Genomic DNA, 21,230 nt, shown 5'->3' with positions numbered 1-21,230 from the left:
TGACTCTTACAGTGGTGGGTGACGTGAAGCCTGATTCTCTGCTATGATATGAAGACTGATTCTCTGCTGTCATGAAGCCAGATTGTCTGTTACGGGACCTCTCTGCTCTGCCTGTGTGCTAGGCCTAAATATATGCCAATGGACTGTTGCAGTGGTGGGTGACGTGAAGCCTGATTCTCTGCTATGATATGAAGACTGATTCTCTGCTGACATGAAGCCAGATTGTCTGTTACGGGACCTTTCTCCTCTGCCTGGGTTCTGGGCCTAAATTTTTGAAAATTGACTCTTACAGTGGTGGGTGACGTGAAGCCTGATTCTCTGCTATGATATGAAGACTGATTCTCTGCTGACATGAAGCCAGATTCTCTGTTACGGGACCTCCCTCCTCTGCCTGGGTGCTGGGCCTAAATATATGCCAATGGACTGTTGCAGTGGTGGCTGACGTGAAGCCTCATTCTCTGCTATGACATGCAGACTAATTCTCTGCTGACATGAAGACAGATTCTCTGTTACGGGACCTCTCTCCTCTGCCTGGGTGCCGGGGCCTAAATATCTGAGAATGGACTGTTCCAGTGGTGGGTGACGGGAAGCCAGATTCTCTGCTATGGAACCTCTCTCCAATTGATTTTGGTTAATTTTTATTTATTTAATTTTTATTTTAATTCATTTCCCTATCCACATTTGTTTGCAGGGGATTTACCTACATGTTGCTGCCTTTTGCAGCCCTCTAGCTCTTTCCTGGGCTGTTTTACAGCCTTTTTAGTGCCGAAAAGTTCGGGTCCCCATTGACTTCAATGGGGTTCGGGTTCGGGACGAAGTTCGGATCGGGTTCGGATCCCGAACCCGAACATTTCCGGGATGTTCGGCCGAACTTCTCGAACCCGAACATCCAGGTGTTCGCTCAACTCTACTCATGACATCTGTTTCTGAGGTTGCTACTAAGACTATACCATCTTTTCTCTCTGAATTTTCGGATGTCTTCTCTGAGAGTGGAGTTCAGGATTTGCCCCCGCACAGGGAGTACGATTGCCCTATTAATCTCATCCCAGACGCCAAGCTGCCTAAATCTCGTTTATACAATCTTTCCCAACCTGAGAGGATCGCTATGCGTGCTTATATCTCTGAGAGTCTGAGAAAGGGACACATACGACCCTCGAAGTCACCTGTTGCCGCTGGTTTTTTCTTTGTCAAGAAAAAAGATGGTTCTTTAAGACCTTGTCTGGATTTCAGGGAGCTGAAGAATATCACAATTCGTGACCCTTATCCGCTTCCTCTGATCCCGGACCTATTTAACCAGGTTGTTGGGGCTAAAGTCTTTTCCAAATTAGATTTAAGAGGGGCATACAACCTGGTCAGGGTCAGAGAAGGGGACGAATGTAAGACGGCCTTCAATACCCCTGAGGGCCATTTTGAAAACTTGGTTATGCCTTTTGGTTTGATGAATGCCCCAGCCGTTTTTCAGCATTTCGTGAACAGCATTTTTTATCATTTGATGGGAAAATTTGTATTGGTGTATTTGGATGACATTTTGATTTTTTCTCCCGATTTCAAAACTCATAAGGAACATTTACGTCAGGTCTTGCTCATCCTGCGGGAGAATAAATTATATGCGAAACTGGAAAAATGTGTGTTTGCGGTTCCAGAAATTCAATTTCTGGGGTTTCTTCTCTCCGCTTCTGGTTTTCGCATGGACCCCGAGAAGGTCCGCGCTGTGCTTGAGTGGGAGCTTCCTGAGAATCAAAAGGCGCTGATGCGTTTTTTGGGCTTTGCCAATTATTACAGGACGTTCATTTTGAATTATTCTTCTATTGTTAAACCACTCACTGATATGACCAGAAAGGGGGTAGATTTTTCTTCTTGGTCAGTAGAGGCGCGTAAGGCTTTTTCTGATATCAAGGAGAGTTTTGCTTCCGCTCCCATCTTGGTGCAACCTGATGTTTCGTTACCCTTCATAGTTGAGGTTGATGCTTCTGAGGTGGGTGTGGGGGCGGTTTTGTCTCAGGGTTCCTCTCCTGCCAATTGGCGACCGTGTGCCTTTTTCTCAAGAAAACTCTCCTCCGCAGAGAGAAATTACGATGTGGGAGATAGGGAATTGTTGGCCATCAAGTTGGCTTTTGAGGAATGGCGCCATTGGCTAGAGGGAGCCAGACACCCTATTACCGTATTTACGGACCATAAAAATCTGGCCTACTTGGAGTCAGCCAAGCGTCTGAACCCGAGACAGGCCAGATGGTCGTTGTTCTTTTCTAGGTTTAATTTTGTTGTCACGTTCCGCCCTGGAGTTAAGAATGTGAAGGCAGATGCCCTGTCACGTTGTTTTCCGGGAGGCGGGAATTTTGAAGACCCGGGTCCCATTTTGGCTGAAGGTGTGGTGGCCTCTGCTCTTTTTCCTGAATTGGAGGCAGAGGTGCAGGCAGCCCAGTCAGAGGCTCCTGATCTTTGTCCTCCTGGGAGGTTGTTTGTGCCTCTCGCTTTAAGACACAAGATTTTTAAAGAACACCACGATACGGTCCTTGCTGGGCACCCGGGGGTAAGAGCCACACTGGATCTCATCGCTCGGAGATTCTGGTGGCCTGCACTTCGTAAGTCGGTTGAGGGTTTTGTGGCAGCCTGCGAGACTTGCGCTCGTGCCAAAGTCCCTCATTCACGGCCATCAGGTCCTCTCCTTCCCTTACCCATTCCTTCCCGTCCTTGGACACATCTGTCCATGGACTTTATCACGGACCTGCCTCGTTCCTCGGGGAAGACTGTGATTCTGGTGGTGGTGGACCGTTTTAGCAAAATGGTACATTTCATCCCTTTTCCTGGTTTGCCCAATGCTAAGACGCTGGCGCAGGCATTTGTTGATCACATTGTCAAATTGCACGGTATTCCTTCAGACATAGTCTCTGATAGGGGCACGCAGTTTGTTTCCAGATTCTGGAAGGCTTTCTGTTCTCGCTTGGGGGTTCGGTTGTCATTCTCTTCTACTTTCCACCCGCAGTCGAATGGCCAGACAGAGCGCGTCAATCAGAATCTGGAGACATATCTGCGTTGTTTTGTGGCGGAGAATCAAGAGGATTGGTGTTCTTTTTTGTCCCTTGCTGAGTTTGCTATAAATAACCGTCGTCAGGAGTCCTCTGATAAGTCACAATTTTTTGGTGCATATGGGTTTCATCCACAGTTTGGGACTTTCTCGGGAGAGGGGTCTTCTGGTTTACCTGATGAGGACAGATTCTCCTCGTCTTTGTCATCTATTTGGCAAAAGATTCAAGATAATCTAAAGAGCATGACTGAGAGATATAAGCGTGTGGCTGATAAGAGACGTGTGCTTGGTCCGGACCTGAATGTTGGTGATCTGGTGTGGTTGTCTACCAAGAATATCAAATTGAAGGTTCCCTCCTGGAAGTTGGGTCCTAGGTTTATTGGGCCTTACAAAATCCTGTCTGTCATCAATCCTGTTGCATACCGTCTTGATCTTCCTCAGACTTGGAAGATCCATAATGTTTTTCATAAGTCCTTATTGAAACCTTATGTTCAACCCATTGTACCCTCGCCTTTGCCTCCTCCTCCGATTATGGTTGATGGGAATCTTGAATTTCAGGTCTCTAGGATTGTGGATTCTCATCTTGTCCGCGGTTCTCTTCAGTACCTTGTTCACTGGGAGGGGTATGGTCCTGAGGAGAGGATGTGGGTCCCAGTGACGGACATTAAAGCCTCTCGTCTCATCAGGGCTTTCCATAGGTCCCATCCTGAGAAGGTGGGTTCTGAGTGTCCGGAGTCCACTCGTAGAGGGAGGGGTACTGTCACAACCAGACAGCTGAGAAGCTCTGACAGAGGCCTTTCAGAACCTCCTCCTTGAGTTTCTGTGTTGTGGTATTCAGCTCCTCCTCTCGTTAGCCTCTCTCAGCTGTTATGTGTTGGACTAATTGCTTCCCTTTAAATTCTTCCCCAGAAAGCTTTTCTGGGCGGCTTATATTTCTTCCTGGAGTATGTGTGCATGCCCATCTGGTTCTCCTCTCCTCTACAAAGTTAAGTGTTATACTGTTATCTGTTATTTTCTGTTTGCTGGATCCCAGGTGACCCTGACTCCCTCCGTGTCTGGTGTAGGGAGCCGGTGGTCGTGTCCCCTCACTATTGTAGGGTGCTCAGGGGTTATATAGTCAAGGTACGTGGATATGCATACCTCCACCATTCGGATCTATGCATAGGCTGAGCAGCCAGGGAAAGTCCCAGGTCTTCTACAGGGGTCTCCCTTTTGTTCCTTAGCTTCTGGATCCAGGGAGTCATTTATGCATGTTGTTTTGCCTTGTTTCCTGTACACCGTCCGTGACAGGATGCCCGTGATCTCTGGGCCCTTAAACGACACTGCACCACAAACAGGAATGCTACTGTAAAGGAAATCACAGAATGGGCTCAGGAATACTTCCAGAAACCATGGTCAGTGAACACAATCCACCGTGCCATCCGCCGTTGCCAGCTGAAACTCTACAGTGCAAAGAAGAAGCCATTTCTAAACAAGATCCACAAGCTCAGGTGTTTTCACTGGGCCAGGGATCATTTAAAATCGAGTGTGGCAAAATGGAAGACTGTTCTGTGGTCAGACGAGTCACGATTCAACGTTTTTTTGGAAAATCTGGGACGCCATGTCATCCGGACCAAAGAGGACAAGGACAACCCAAGTTGTTATCAACGCTCAGTTCAGAAGCCTGCATCTCTGATGGTATGGGGTTGCATGAGTGCATGTGGCATGGGCAGCTTGCATGTCTGGAAAGGCACCATCAATGCAGAAAAATATATTCAGGTTCTAGAACAACATATGCTCCCATCCAGACGTCATCTCTTTCAGGGAAGACCCTGCATTTTTCAACAAGATAATGCCAGACCACATTCTGCATCAATCACAACATCATGGCTGCGTAGGAGAAGGATCCGGGTACTGAAATGGCCAGTCTGCAGTCCAGATCTTTCACCTATAGAGAACATTTGGCGCATCATAAAGAGGAAGGTGCAACAAAGAAGGCCCAAGACGATTGAACAGTTAGAGGCCTGTATTAGACAAGAATGGGAGAGCATTCCTATTTCTAAACTTGAGAAACTGGTCTCCTCGGTCCCCAGACGTCTGTTGAGTGTTGTAAGAAGAAGGGGAGATGCCACACAGTGGTGAAAATGGCCTTGTCCCAACTTTTTGGGGATTTGTTGACACCATGAAATTCTGATTCAACATATTTTTCCCTTAAAATGGTACATTTTCTCAGTTTAAACTTTTGTTCCGTGATTTATGTTCTATTCTGAATAAAATATTAGAAGTTGGCACCTCCACATCATTGCATTCAGTTTTTATTCACGATTTGTATAGTGTCCCACTTTTTTGGAATCCGGTTTGTATAATTTATGGTACATCCAGCAGTATTAAGTACAAAGTGCAGTTTCTGGCACTAGATAAGAAGGTATTGTGGTTGGTTGGATGGCAATTTATTAGCACTTGCAGACACTTGTCGATAAAGGGTTCCACTGTGTGATACAGGCTTGCTGTTTGTCAGGGTTGCTTGTTAGCTAGGTGATGGGTATCTGAGCCATATTCCCTCACCTTACAGCAGTGTTTGTAAGGCCTCTTGCACACGACGGTTCAGTTTGTTGCGGTCCGCAAACCGCGGATCCGCAAAAAACGGAAGCCGTCTGTGTGCCTTCTGCAATTTGCGGAACGGAACGGGCGGCCCATTGTAGAAATACCTATTCTTGTCTGCAAAACGGACAAGAATAGGACATGTTCTATTTTTTTTTTACGGAGCAACGGATGCTGACAGCTAAGTGCTGTCCGCATCTTTTGCGGCCCCATTAAAGTAAATGGGTCCACTTCCGAGCCGCAAAAACGGCGGCTCGGATGCGTACCCAAACAAAGGCCGTGTGCATGAGGCCTAAAGCTGAAATTTCCCTGAACACTCTGCTGTCCTGTCACACTGATATTACCTCAAAGCAGTGTTCTTGAAACTGATGATCTCTGTAGAGTGATGGTCCCATAGGAGAACTGGATACGGTTTCTAGGAGTAGGAGCTCTTACATGTGCTTCCTTCCTCCTTGCTGTCTACTCAGCAACTACCCATCCTGGCAGAAGGCAGTACTAGCCCGCTTCTGCCAAGGGGGTTGGTTGGCGCTGTTCCTGCCAGCAAGTACTTCTTCTGCTGAAATGAACGGCCAAACCATGAAAATACATAACATTACATGATAATACATAATACACATTTGCAGATACCCTCAGGTCCTCAGGTATGGGGTAGTGCAGATATTGAACATTGACAGGCTGACATAATTTATCTCATGCATCTTTCTTTCTTCTACTTGGGTATCAGAAAGAATATTTCCGAAGCTGACTCTCCAGTGGCTCATGACAGTGTGATGTGCAGTGTGGGAGGTACTGTTACCCCAATAGGTAAGGGAATTCACAGACACAAAAGCCCAAATTCACTAATCCGGCAGATCAGGAATCAGCAACCTTCGGCACTCCAGCTGTTGTGAAGCTACAACTCCCAGCATGCTCCTTTACCTTCTGTGGGAGTTCAGAGAACAGCCAAGCAAGTGTGCATGATGAAGTTTCACAACAGCTGGAGGTTGCTGATCCCCGCTGTAGATGGTGTAAACTTGGACAGGATGTCTAGACCTGCACCAGATTTATCACAGGGGCTCAGGCTGGATGAGAAATCTGGTGCAGAGATAGACACGTTTATCTAATTCTATATACTTCGGGACAGAACGTTAGGCCAGAACTGCGACACAATATTGGTGCAAAATAGCAATATTAGGTCCTGGACCTTCTTGTCAAGCGAGTCGGAAAAAAAGGTCTGAATTGCTCTAAAATTGTGCCACTTTTAGACAGAATTTACGAGCAGAAAAATTCGTAAATCTGGGCCCAGATGTTTTGCAGAATAAATACTCCAAAGAGGCATAACTTTAATACAAGTGTTGTGTTGCCAGTTGTCATTTATGCCATTATAAACGCTGATTGGCATCGTGTAAAATACAAATACTCTTTTACAGATTATAGCATTGTCCAATAAATAACGCAAGTTATGGAATACTTACTTTGAAGGATCGCACTCATGACAGACAATGTCGATTTGTTTCTAAAGAGAAAAAAGTGACAAGGATTAAAGTACTGTAACTGTAGTATTACTAAATGCAGATACAGACACTGGAGCGCATGTCTAAAAATGACTGGTTGTGGTAAATGGGAGTCAGCCTTTAAAATGGGGCATATATTGAACCACGTGCATAAAAGCTGTTTAAAAGTGATATATGGTGTACGGACGTAGCAAACAAAAGATATGCAGAAACAGTTTCTGATATTTTTAAGAGTCAGACATGTATAAAATACGAAGGTTTAGTCTTACCGGTAAACGGTTTTCCAGGAGTCCGACATGACAGTACCCACTGGAGGATGTCCTATTGGATCTCTGTAGGGACAGGAAGCGTGAGAGGTTAAAAGGCCCCTCCCCTACCCTCCCACCAGTGTTCTTTCCAATTACTACACCAGATATGATCCAACGTATTTATTAAACTTCCATGTTAGACACACATCGGAAAGATAATTTTAAGGATCCTGGCAATAACCGAAAAGAATTATGGGGGGGGGAAAATAACGGGTACTGTCATGTCGGACTCCTGGAAAACCGTTTACCGGTAAGACTAAACCTTCGTTTCCAGGACGTCCCTCCATGACAGTACCCACTGGAGAACTACCAGCTAAACAACTAGGGGGGGACCACAGCCTGAAGGACCTTGCGACCAAATGCCAGATCCTGGTTGGCCAGGGAATCTAATCTATAGTGCTTAATGAATGTAGAGAAACTGGACCAGGTTGCGGCCTTGCAAATCTGCTCTACAGAAGCATCCGCTTTCTCTGCCCACGATGATGCGACTGCTCTGGTGGAGTGGGCTCTTAAGGGAAACGGACAAGGAAGTCCTTTCTGTGAGTAAGTCTCTCGAATCAAGTCTCTGATCCAGCGGGCTAGAGTTTGTTTCGAGGCCTTGTTGCCTCTGTTCTTTCCCCCAAAGGAAACAAAGAGGTTCTGTGATCTTCTCCACGGCTCCGTCCTTTGGAGGTAAGCGAGAATGGTTCTTCTTACGTCGAGGCAATGGAACCTTTCTTCTTTCGCATTCTTAGGGGAGGTACAAAAGGAGGGAAGAATTATTTCCTGCTCTCTGTGAAACGGTGATACCACTTTTGGCAAGAAAGATGGGTCTAATTTCAGAATGACTCTGTCCTCCAGAATCCTCAAGAATGGTTCTCTGATGGAGAGGGCCTGAATCTCCCCAATTCTACGAGCTGTGGTAATGGCTAGTAAGAAGACAGCTTTAAGGGAAAGCATTTTATCCGATAATTGGTCAATAGGTTCAAAGGGGGACCTACAAAGACTCTCTAAGACTACATTTAAATCCCATGGGGGAACCGTCTGTCTAACAGTGGGTCTTAACCTGGAAATCGATTTAACAAACCTCCTAATCCACCTGTGGTCGGCCAGAGGGGTGTCAAGAAAACTACTCAAAGCCGAAATCTGGACCTTAAGGGTACTGGGCTTTAGGCCCAGGTCGAACCCTGCCTGTAAAAAGTCCAGAATGCAGCCTATAGATGGGACCGAGATTCCTGGATGAGTGTCTGCGAGCCATGATAAAAACCTTTTCCATATCTTTAAGTATATGGCAGAGGTTACCGGTTTTCGGCTCTGCTGCAAGGTTGAGATTACCTTATCCGAAAGGCCTTTACTTCTCAGGATCTGCCTTTCAGGATCCAGGCTGTTAGCTTTAACTTCTCGAGATTCGGGTGTTCCAGGGGCCCCTGAACGAGAAGGTCCTTCCTTGCTGGAAGGGTTATTGGGTCTTCTAGGAGTAAGTCCGTCAAGAGCGGAAACCAGGCTCTCTTTGGCCAGGCCGGGGCTATCAGGATAAGGGTCGCTGAGCAAGCCTTTAGTTTTTTCAGGACCAGCGGAATTAAAGGAAACGGAGGAAAGGCGTAAGCTAATTCCATGTCCCATTTCTGGGATAAGGAGTCTACCCCCCTCGGATTGTCTCTGGGGTTCAGGGAGAAGAATTGATCTACCTGGGTGTTCCTTCTGGAGGCAAATAGGTCTATCTGTGGGAACCCCCATTGATGGCATATTTGAAAGAAAACTTCCCGGTTTAGACACCATTCGCCTGCCTCGAGACAGTGTCTGCTCAGAAAGTCTGCCGCGGAGTTCTCTGCCCCCTTTAAGTGGACCGCTGTCACCGAGAGGACTTTCCTCTCTGCCCAGTGAAATATTTTTTCGGATAACTCCAGAAGTAGAGGGTTCCTGGTACCCCCCTGACGCTTCAGGTAACATACGGTGGTTATGTTGTCTGACAGCACTTTGATGTGGTGGTTGGAGAGAATATATTCGGCTGACATTAGTGTCTTCCATACCGCCTTCAGCTCCCTGTAGTTTGACGATCTGCGGCTGTCCAGGGTGGACCATTTGCCCTGGAAGACATGTCCTTCCAGATGGGCCCCCAACCCCACTGGCTTGCATCCGTGGTGATGACTATAGAAGGAGAGAGGTTCCAGGCAACCCCCTTCTTTAGGTTTCCGGGATTGGTCCACCAGGATAGAGAATCTAGACCCCGCTTTGTAAGTGTTACCTTCGAGTCTAAGGACTGATGATCCCTGTCCCAAGCTGCCAGCACTGCGGACTGTAGGCCCCTGGAATGGAACTGGGCCCACGGGATCACTGAGATGCATGAAGTCATTAGGCCAAGGATCTTCATTGCCTCCCTTAAAGTATGACCTTTCTGTTTCTGGAAGGCCAATATCTTCCTCCTTATCGTCCCCTGTTTGGATTCTGGAAGGAAGGAGAACTGACTTTCTGTGTCCAAGAGAACCCCTAAGAACTGTTTTTTGGTGTTTGGTACCAGGTCGGATTTGGGGTAATTTATCACCCAACCTAGATCCTTGAAGAGGGCTAAGGTCTGATGAATACTGCCCTCTAGATTTTGTTTCGTGTTGGCCATAAGAAGAAAATCGTCCAAGTATGGAACAATCCTTATTTGCTGCTTTCTCAAATGCGCCACAATTTCCGTGATGACTTTTGTAAAGATTCGAGGGGCTGAAGAGATTCCAAAGGGGAGACACTGGAATTGATAATGAAGGACCGTCCCCTCCTGAATGACTGCAAACCTGAGATATTTCTGGTGTAGGGGGTGAATCGGGATGTGGTAATACGCATCCTTCAGGTCCAAGGTGCATAGAAGGTCTCCCTCTGAAATCAACGGAATTGCCGACTTTATGGATTCCATCTTGACTTGTGATAGGTTATTGATTTGTTCAGGGACTTCAAATTGATAATTGTCCTGTAGGATCCGTCTGGTTTCTTTATTAGAAAGAGACTTGAGTAATGACCCAGAAATTTCTGATTTTCCGGAACCTGGACGATAGCATTTAATTTTAGTAGCTTCTGCACGTCCAGACCTAATTGATTCTGCTGACTCACCGAATGGACTTTTGTAACCAGGAATCTTTCCGGGGGAGGACCATGGAAATCAAATTTTACCCCTTCTCGGATGGTTTTTAGGATCCACTGGTTTTGGGTAATCCGAGTCCAGGATTCCCAAAATAAGCGGAGCCTGCCCCCTACTGGCCTGATGTCATTGCTTACTTGGGCCTGAGTTGGGATTGAAGAGGAAACCCCTACCTCTCCCTCCTTTAGGGTAGCTCCATCTACCTGTTTTACCTTTCCCTCTCTCTGAGGGTGTATACTGTTTGGAGGTCTTACGAAAGGGCTGCACAGGCTTTTTTGCTTTTTCCTCCGGGAACCCTTTCTTCTTGTCGGCTGCGCTTTCCAAAATGGAATCGAGGACCTGGCCGAAAAGGTATGTTCCGGTGAAGGGAATTGCGCATAATTTGTTTTTAGAGGCAATGTCTCCTGTCCAGGATTTGAGCCAGAGGGCCCGTCTTGCAGTGTTCGTAAGAGCGTCGTTCCTGGCAGCGAAACGAATGGACTCTGCTGAGGCGTCCGCCATGAAGGATGCAGCCAATTTTAATAAGGGTAAGGACTCAAGAATTTCCTCCCTGGAGGTCTTCATCTTGAGATGCTCCTCCAGTTGCTCCAGCCATAAGCACATTGCTCGAGCTACTGAGGTTGCTGAAATGTTAGCATTAATAGTGGCCGCTGAGGATTCCCAGGCCTTCTTCAGGAGTCCATCCATTTTCCGGTCCATGGGGTCTTTTAATTGTGAAGAATCCTCGAATGGAATAGATGTCTTCTTCACCACCTTGGCCACCTGGATGTCGACTTTTGGAATTTCATCCCAAAGTTTAGTCTCCTCTGGATTGAAGGCCAGTCTGCTCTTGAATTCCCTGGGAATATAGAGTTTTTTGTCACCTTCTTCCCATTCCTCTTTGATCAGATCTTGAAGGTAAGAATTCACCGGGAAAATCTTTCTTTTCCTGGCCCTTAATCCGCCGAACATCTCGTCCTGTATAGAACGTTTCGGCTCCTCCTCCTCAACTGCCATGGTCTGCCTTACTGCAGTAAGGAGCGAGTCCAGCTGATCCGAGGAAAACAGGTATTTCCTAGGCTCCTCCGACACCGAAGGGGGGATCTGATCCTCCAGATCGTCTGAAGGGTACCCGGTTTCTTCCTCTGAATCCGATACTAAGTGTACCCTGGTACGCTTGGACGGACGGGAAGCGGGAACTGGAAGAGAAGGGGGCTGATTCATTCCGGCCGCCTGTACTTCCTCCCTGACGATGGTTCTCAGCTCTTCCAGGAAGGATGGTTGTTCTTCCTTCAGGATCCTTGCTAAGCAATCCATGCAGAGGGCCTTTCTATACGACTCAGACAGCTTTTTTGCGCATGTCGCACACTTCTTAGCTTTTTTCTTGGTGTCTCCATGCGGTCTATGTCCCGCCTCCTTTTCCACCTTAATAGGGGGAGAAGGAGATATAAAAACCAGCCTAGGGGGAACTATACACCTGCCAGCCGGATACTACTTACATTACCCTGGACGAGGGGGTCAGCTACCGCATCTAGCTTGCTCACACCTTGGGCCTCCATGATGCAACCGCCACTTAAGCACACATCATAGCATTTAAATAAGGTTCCTACCTTACAGGCCCTCCCCTCATCGCCGCCGGGACCGCCTCCTCTTCTGGGGGACTCTTCCATAGAAAAATCAACCCCACATGCGAGGCCCCAAACCGAGGCCTCCGGCATGCATGCGCGCCGCCATCTTGGACGCGTCACTTCCGGGTCGCACAGGAAGTGACGCCGATCGCGTCATCGAGGAGGGCGGAGCCACTGCTGAGCGCAGAGCTCCGTCGGAGAAGCCGCTCAGCGTCCAGGTACCTGCGGCCTGCTTCAGGAAAAAAAGGTACCGGACAAGCTAGGGGACCCCTTCCCAGAGGGGTGCTGGCTTTTAGGCCTCACGGAGGCTGAAGAGGAGAGGCAAGAGCCCCCCGACCAGCCTCGGCCTAGTGTTTGCTCCCTACATTTAGCAGGGATCCACTCACTGCTCCTATCCCTGTAGGGACAGGAAGAACACTGGTGGGAGGGTAGGGGAGGGGCCTTTTAACCTCTCACGCTTCCTGTCCCTACAGAGATCCAATAGGACATCCTCCAGTGGGTACTGTCATGGAGGGACGTCCTGGAAAACCAAAACTTCAGGTGGTTTTGCCACAATTTTCACTTAGCAGGTATGGTGTCTTTGAGCCATACCACATCAGTAAAAGTGAATCTGACCTAAATGCATCCTTAGGCCTCTTTCACACTGCCGTGTGCGGCCCGTGGTCGTGCTGCGGCCCGCAAAAAGTGGGCCGCAATGCACGAGCACAGTCCGTGGGGCAGCCGCAGCGGATCACGGACCCATTCACTTGAATGGGTCCGCATCTGTGATGTGGAATGCCCACAGAACGGCGCCCGTGTATTGCGATCCGCATTTTGCGCAAAACGGCAACGGGCCGCACACGCCAGTGTGAAAGAGGCCTAATAGTAAAGACACATACTGCAGCATCCACATGCAGCCAAAGCCTCGTCCACATATGTTGACCAATGGCCACATGAATTTGTGGATAAAATTAAAGTATTACCCTTAAAGAGGTTATCTCATAATTAATCTAAGACATCTCCAGAGATCTCCCCATTTATTGCTCCAATTAATTTTTTCAAGCTGGCAGCTCAGCAGTGTGTGTCCTTTCTCAGGGGTCATGTCCTTTTTGCTGCAGCTGATGGCAGTTGAAGGATGGAATTGAGCATGTGCGTCCACCTCAGCGAGGTGGACAGAGAAATTAGAAAAAGAACAAACAGCAGGTTGCACAATACAGATGGATTTCCTTGAATAACTCAGTAGCTCAGGGGGCGTCTTGCAGTTGATGGCAGTTAAAGGATGGGGCTGAGCATGTGCGTCCACCACATTGAGGTGGACAGAGAAATTGGAATAATAAACAGCAGGTTGCACAATACAGATGGATTTCATTGAATAACTCAGTAGCTATAATAAATTGTTAATTACACGCAGATGCAAAACCATTCAGATCCAGGTGCTGTTTTAAAAAAATATGGAATATTTTTCATGGAGTTTTGCAAAACTGCTGCAACATGTGTTACAATCATAAGGGTGAATTCACACATGCAATTTTAATGCAGTTTTTTTTTTTTTTTCGGCCAAAGCCAGGAGTAGATACAAAAGAGAGAAGGTGTAATAGTCTGTTTATAAGATCCGACACTCAAAAAATTGTGTAAAAGTAGAAAATACATAGCGGGGACTGGAAATGGTGGGGATAGGAGATGTGGAGCTAGAACTGGGACACTAAATATGGTGGATTTTTTATAGTCCATACACAAAGTCAGGGTTTTTCCCACATTCTATGCAGAGAAGCTAAAAAGCTTGTTTGACGTTGACTGTGTTTTTGGGGATCATTTATCAGGATGGGTATATAGACAACTGCATATAGACATAATGCATCCCCTGTAGTGATGAGCGAGCATGCTCGGCCGAGTACCGATTCGGATGGAGCATCGCTATGCTCAGCAGATCCGAGCGCTAGGCCGAGTACCACATGTGCTCGAGCACCATGCTCGAGTCTCCTCCCCGCACGTTTGGAGCCTTCTAAGCAGCCAATAAACATGCTGGTAAGTATTGCCATCACTGTAATGCCATTAGCCATGTTTTCTACTGGCATTACAGTGATTGGCTGGCCGGAACACGTCATCGGGTGCTATATAGCAACCGGTCACGCGGGTTCGGCTCCTTGCGAGTCTGGGAGAGCTGCTGTTAGGAAGGGACAGACAGTATAGGGAGATTCTGAGCAAATTACTCTTTCTCAAGACGTTTCAAAGACCGAAAAGTCCTGTGTGTATTGGCAGCAATTTAAAGTGCAGATTTACACTTTTTTTTTTTTTTTTACAAAAAAAAAAAAAGAATAAAAAAAAAAAAAAATCGCTTCATTAGCTATCTTAATAGAAGGTGTCTGCAGTGACTTCTGGCATCTGTGCAATACCTTCTGTGTATCAGGGGCATAGATAGGAAGAATATCAGTGAAAACAGCACCCAGTTTTTTTTTGTCTGCAGCAGCAACCGTTTATTACAGCGCATTGCATTTCTATACCATCTGAGTGTTAAATCCCATATATTGGGAAAAAGTGAAAATCAATTTATATACATAATTATAATTTTACTGACTCTGCACACAGTTTTCTTGTCTGCGCTAGAAACCGGTTTTCACAGTGCATTGCATTTCTATACTGTCTGAGTGCTTCAGGCCCATATATTGGGAAAAAGTGAAAATCAATATATATATATATATATATATATATATATATATATATATATATATATATATATATATATATATATATATATATACACACACAAATTTCACTGAATCTGCACACAGTTTTTTTGTCTGCTGCAGAAACAGTTTATTGCAGCACATTGCATTTCTATACTGTCCGAGTGCTTCAGGCCCATATATTTGAAGAAATTGAAAATCAGTATATACACAGATTTCACTAAATCAGCACCCAGTTTTATTGTCTGCGGTTTAAAACGTTAATCGCAGTGCATTGCATTTCTGTACCGTATGTGCGCTTCAGGCCCATATATTGGGAATAATATAGTCATAAATATAAACAACATCATAAAACACTGTCTTAACTGCAGATTACAATAATCTGTGGCTAAAATACTGTCCAAAATCTGTGCTGTTCTGTGTCATATACTGCCTCGTATCTGAAAACTGTCTTTTGTGGACAGTAAAAAAAACAGTAAAATATCCATAAATATGAAAAAGGCCAGCACTAAGGGACGGGGAAGTGGGCGTTATGCTGATGATTTAGGCAGAGGTCGTGGCACTGGGCACAATGAAACTGTGCCTGCTGCCAGTGCACCAAAAAAAATAAAAAATTCTAAAACCGTACCCAGCTTCATGTCCAACTTAGTTAGGCGGCACACGACAACACTGTCCAAGTCAGACCAGTGCGAACAGTTGGTCGGTTGGCTTGCTGACGATAATGCTTCCAGTCGGCTAAGCACCACCCTCTCTTCCACCAAGTCCAGTCTCTGTAGCCAAGAGTCTGGTCAGCCAACTCCTCGCTCAGATCATCCTTCCTCCCACCATGAAGAGGCCTGCCAAATGAGTGATCCCACACTCAGATATTCCCAGGAGCTCTTTTCTGCTCCGCTATTAGATTTGGCCCTCGCGGCCAGCATGCTTGAAGAGGGACCTGAGATATTGTGCCCTGATTCACAACCTCTTGAGCCTTCACAGGCTCAAGAAGATGACGGTGGTGAACGTCAATCATTAGTTCACGAGGTGGATGACAATGAGACACAGTTGTCAATCACTGAGGTTGTGGTTAGATCAAGACAGGAGGATGATCAGAGTGAGGAAGTGGAAGAGGAGGTGTTGGACGATGAGGTCATTGACCCAACATGGGAAGGTGAAAAGCAGAGCAAGGACAGCAGTACAGAGGGGGAGGGATCCGCAGCACCGCAACAGGTTGGAAGAGGCAGTGGGGTTGCAAAAGGGAGAAGGCCCGCAACTGTTACACCGATCACCCCCATGCGTAAATCAACCTTAGCAAGGGGTAGGTGTTCCGCAGTATGGAGCTTTTTTGAGGAAAGTGCAGAGGACAAAAGAGTGGTAGTTTGCAACCTGTGCGGTACAAAAATGAGCAGAGGCATGAACACTAGCAACCTCACCACCACCAGCATGATCCGCCACATGGCATCCAAGCACCCTACTAAGTGGGCCGAATGCCTGGGCCCACAATCTGGGTCTGCGGGTCACACCACTGCATCCTCTTCCCCTGTGTTACGTGCTGTCCAATCCCCTGTCCAAGACGCAGGCCTGGATGCCTCTCGTCCTGCACCTGGACCTTCTAATGAAGCAGCAGCAACAACATCCCTGTCTGTCACGGAATGTGTACAGGTAACAAGGCAAAACAACATGCATAAATGTCTCGCAGGATCCAAAAGCTAAGGAACGAAAGGGAGACCCCTGTAGAAGACCTGGCACTTTCCCTGGCTGCTCAGCCTATGCATAGATCCGAATGGTGGAGGTATGCATATCCACGAACCTTGACTATAAAGCCCTGAGCACCCTACAATAGTGAGGGGACACGACCACCGGCTCCCTACACCAGACACGGAGGGAGTCAGGGTCACCTGGGATCCAGCAAACAGAAAATAACAGATAACAGTGTAACACTTAACTTTGTGGAGGAGAGGAGAACCAGATGGGCAAGCACACATACTCCAGGAAGAAATATAAGCCGCCCAGAAAAGCATTCTGGGGAAGAATTTAAAGGGAAACAATTAGTCCAACACATAACAGCTGAGAGACGCTAATGAGAGGAGGAGCTGAATACCACAACACAGAACTCAAGGGGGAGGTTCTGAAAGGCCTCTGTCAGAGCTTCTCAGCTGTCTGGTTGTGACAGTACCCCTCCCTCTACGAGTGGACTCCGGACACTCAGAACCCACCTTCTCAGGATGGGACCTATGGAAAGCCTTGATGAGACGAGAGGCTTTAATGTCAGTCACTGAGACCCACATCCTCTCCTCAGGACCATACCCCTCCCAGTGAACAAGGTACTGAAGAGAACCGCGGACAAGACGAGAATCCACAATCCTAGAGACCTGAAATTCAAGATTCCCATCAACCATAATCGGAGGAGGAGGCAAAGGCGAGGGTACAATGGGTTGAACATAAGGTTTCAATAAGGACTTATGAAAAACATTATGGATCTTCCAAGTCTGAGGAAGATCAAGACGGTATGCAACAGGATTGATGACAGACAGGATTTTGTAAGGCCCAATAAACCTAGGACCCAACTTCCAGGAGGGAACCTTCAATTTGATATTCTTGGTAGACAACCACACCAGATCACCAACATTCAGGTCCGGACCAAGCACACGTCTCTTATCAGCCACACGCTTATATCTCTCAGTCATGCTCTTTAGATTATCTTGAATCTTTTGCCAAATAGATGACAAAGACGAGGAGAATCTGTCCTCATCAGGTAAACCAGAAGACCCCTCTCCCGAGAAAGTCCCAAACTGTGGATGAAACCCATATGCACCAAAAAATGGTGACTTATCAGAGGACTCCTGACGACGGTTATTTAAAGCAAACTCAGCAAGGGACAAAAAAGAACACCAATCCTCTTGATTCTCCGCCACAAAACAGCGCAGATATGTCTCCAGATTCTGATTGACGCGCTCTGTCTGGCCATTCGACTGCGGGTGGAAAGCAGAAGAGAATGACAACCGAACCCCCAAGCGAGAACAGAAAGCCTTCCAGAATCTGGAAACAAACTGCGTGCCCCTATCAGAGACTATGTCTGAAGGAATACCGTGCAATTTGACAATGTGATCAACAAATGCCTGCGCCAGCGTCTTAGCATTGGGCAAACCAGGAAAAGGGATGAAATGCACCATTTTGCTAAAACGGTCCACCACCACCAGAATCACAGTCTTCCCCGAGGAACGAGGCAGGTCCGTGATAAAGTCCATGGACAGATGTGTCCAAGGACGGGAAGGAATGGGTAAGGGAAGGAGAGGACCTGATGGCCGTGAATGAGGGACTTTGGCACGAGCGCAAGTCTCGCAGGCTGCCACAAAACCCTCAACCGACTTACGAAGCGCAGGCCACCAGAATCTCCGAGCGATGAGATCCAGTGTGGCTCTTACCCCCGGGTGCCCAGCAAGGACCGTATAGTGGTGTTCCTTAAAAATCTTGTGTCTTAAAGCGAGAGGCACAAACAACCTCCCAGGAGGACAAAGATCAGGAGCCTCTGACTGGGCTGCCTGCACCTCTGCCTCCAATTCAGGAAAAAGAGCAGAGACCACCACACCTTCAGCCAAAATGGGACCCGGGTCTTCAAAATTCCCGCCTCCCGGAAAACAACGTGACAGGGCATCTGCCTTCACATTCTTAACTCCAGGGCGGAACGTGACAACAAAATTAAACCTAGAAAAGAACAACGACCATCTGGCCTGTCTCGGGTTCAGACGCTTGGCTGACTCCAAGTAGGCTAGATTTTTATGGTCCGTAAATACGGTAATAGGGTGTCTGGCTCCCTCTAGCCAATGGCGCCATTCCTCAAAAGCCAACTTGATGGCCAACAATTCCCTATCTCCCACATCGTAATTTCTCTCTGCGGAGGAGAGTTTTCTTGAGAAAAAGGCACACGGTCGCCAATTGGCAGGAGAGGAACCCTGAGACAAGACCGCCCCCACACCCACCTCAGAAGCATCAACCTCAACTATGAAGGGTAACGAAACATCAGGTTGCACCAAGATGGGAGCGGAAGCAAAACTCTCCTTGATATAAGAAAAAGCCTTACGCGCCTCTACTGACCAAGAAGAAAAATCTACCCCCTTTCTGGTCATATCAGTGAGTGGTTTAACAATAGAAGAATAATTAAAGATGAACTTCCTGTAATAATTGGCAAAGCCCAAAAAACGCATCAGCGCCTTTTGATTCTCAGGAAGCTCCCACTCAAGCACAGCGCGGACCTTCTCTGGGTCCATGCGAAAACCAGAAGCGGAGAGAAGAAACCCCAGAAATTGAATTTCTGGAACCGCAAATACACATTTTTCCAGTTTCGCATATAATTTATTCTCCCGCAGGATGAGCAAGACCTGACGTAAATGTTCCTTAGGAGTTTTGAAATCGGGAGAAAAAATCAAAATGTCATCCAAATACACCAATACAAATTTTCCCATCAAATGATAAAAAATGCTGTTCACGAAATGCTGGAAAACGGCTGGAGCATTCATCAAACCAAAAGGCATAACCAAGTTTTCAAAATGGCCCTCAGGGGTATTGAAGGCCGTCTTCCATTCGTCCCCTTCTCTGACCCTGACCAGGTTGTATGCCCCTCTTAAATCTAATTTGGAAAAGACTTTAGCCCCAACAACCTGGTTAAATAGGTCCGGGATCAGAGGAAGCGGATAAGGGTCACGAATTGTGATATTCTTCAGCTCCCTGAAATCCAGACAAGGTCTTAAAGAACCATCTTTTTTCTTAACAAAGAAAAAACCAGCGGCAACAGGTGACTTCGAGGGTCGTATGTGTCCCTTTCTCAGACTCTCAGAGATATAAGCACGCATAGCGATCCTCTCAGGTTGGGAAAGATTGTATAAACGAGATTTAGGCAGCTTGGCGTCTGGGATGAGATTAATAGGGCAATCGTACTCCCTGTGCGGGGGCAAATCCTGAACTCCACTCTCAGAGAAGACATCCGAAAATTCAGAGAGAAAAGATGGTATAGTCTTAGTAGCAACCTCAGAAACAGATGTCATGAGGCAATTCTCTCTGCAAAAGTCACTCCAACCATTTATTTGCTTCGCTTGCCAATCAATGGTGGGGTTATGCTTAGTGAGCCAGGGCAGCCCCAACACCAGCGGGGTGGGCAAACTGCTAAGGACGAAACATGACACATCCTCAACATGAGCATCACTCACAATTAAACGGATATTGTGAACTATGCCCTTTAATGATTTCTGAGAAAGTGGAGCGGAATCGATAGCAAATACAGGAATATCCTTTCTCAAAGCGCACACCTGGAAACCATGAGTTATCGCAAAGTGATTATCAATGAGATTGACCGCTGCTCCACTATCCACAAAAATCTCACAAAAAATGTTCTTGCTCTCTAGCGCCACCCTAGCCGGCAGGACAAAACGGGAACTACAAGCAAACGGAAAATCTTCAATCTCCGCCTCAATCCTGCCAATAGTAACAGACGGAACATTTTTCAAAGATTTTTTCCTCTTTGTTTCTTTATTATACCCAGAGAACTGCCTGAATCTCCTAGAGGGACAAATATTTGCCAAATGATTAATACCTCCACAACAAAAACAAACCCTCCCATGCGGGCTGAATCTTCTATTGTCAGAAGCAATCAACCCCAGCTGCATGGGCTCCTGCTCAGAAGGGGCTGACAGCGACTGAGACCCCTGCGCAGAGAATGGGACCGCTGCACAGTCCTGGGACCGAGTATGACAGGAAGGAGAGATCTCTCCTCTCTCTCTAAGACGCCTGTCAATACGAACGGCCTGAGACATAGCAGAGTCCAAAGAAATAGGCCTTTCATGAAAGGCAAATGCATCTTTCAATCCCTCTGAAAGACCATGGCAAAATTGACTTCGGAGTGCAGCATCATTCCAACCAGTATCAGCTGCCCAACTCCGAAATTCTGAGCAGTATATTTCTGCGGATTGTTTACCCTGGCATAGGAGACGTAGTCTAGACTCCGCCAGAGCAATACGATCCGGATCATCATATATCTGACCCAGGGCTAAAAAGAATTCATCCACTGAACGGAGGGGCCGTGCCCCCTCCGGCAGCGAAAAGGCCCAGGACTGAGCGTTACCCCTGAGCAGCGATATAATGATCCCCACCCTCCGTTCCTCATCACCAGAAGAATGGGGAAGAAGGCGAAAATGGAGTTTGCAAGCCTCTCTAAAACGCACAAAATTCTCACTACCCCCGGAGAACGTATCCGGGAGCGAGATCTTAGGCTCAGAACAAGCTCCATGAACGCAAGCTGAACCGGTCACTTGAAGCTGAGAAAAAGTCTTACGGAGGTCAGCTACCTCCAATGAAAGACCCTGGAAGCGTTCAGCCAAAAGTGAAACCGGATCCATGTTTAACCACCTCCCGACCGCTGTACGCACATATGCGTCCGGGAGGTGGTTGCTTTACTCCTCCTGGACGCATATACGCGTCATCT

The 21,230-nt window shown here is 47.0% G+C and overlaps 1 protein-coding gene across 6 annotated transcripts in view; it reads right to left on the bottom strand.

The window, feature by feature from the left end:
* The window catches only part of PLA2G4C (phospholipase A2 group IVC), a 193,384-nt gene that overhangs the window by 71,753 nt on the left and 100,401 nt on the right, over positions 1–21,230 (bottom strand). For all 6 annotated transcript variants that reach the window (XM_044275078.1, XM_044275064.1, XM_044275089.1 and 3 more), the window contains one exon: positions 7,060–7,100. In XM_044275078.1, coding sequence (XP_044131013.1) covers positions 7,060–7,100 — 41 coding nt within the window. The remainder of the gene's footprint in view (positions 1–7,059; positions 7,101–21,230) is intronic.

Source organism: Bufo gargarizans, chromosome 1 (genome assembly GCF_014858855.1).
Source record: "Bufo gargarizans isolate SCDJY-AF-19 chromosome 1, ASM1485885v1, whole genome shotgun sequence".
In the NCBI taxonomy this organism is placed as follows: domain Eukaryota; kingdom Metazoa; phylum Chordata; class Amphibia; order Anura; family Bufonidae; genus Bufo; species Bufo gargarizans.
This window is presented reverse-complemented; position numbering and strand designations above follow the sequence as displayed.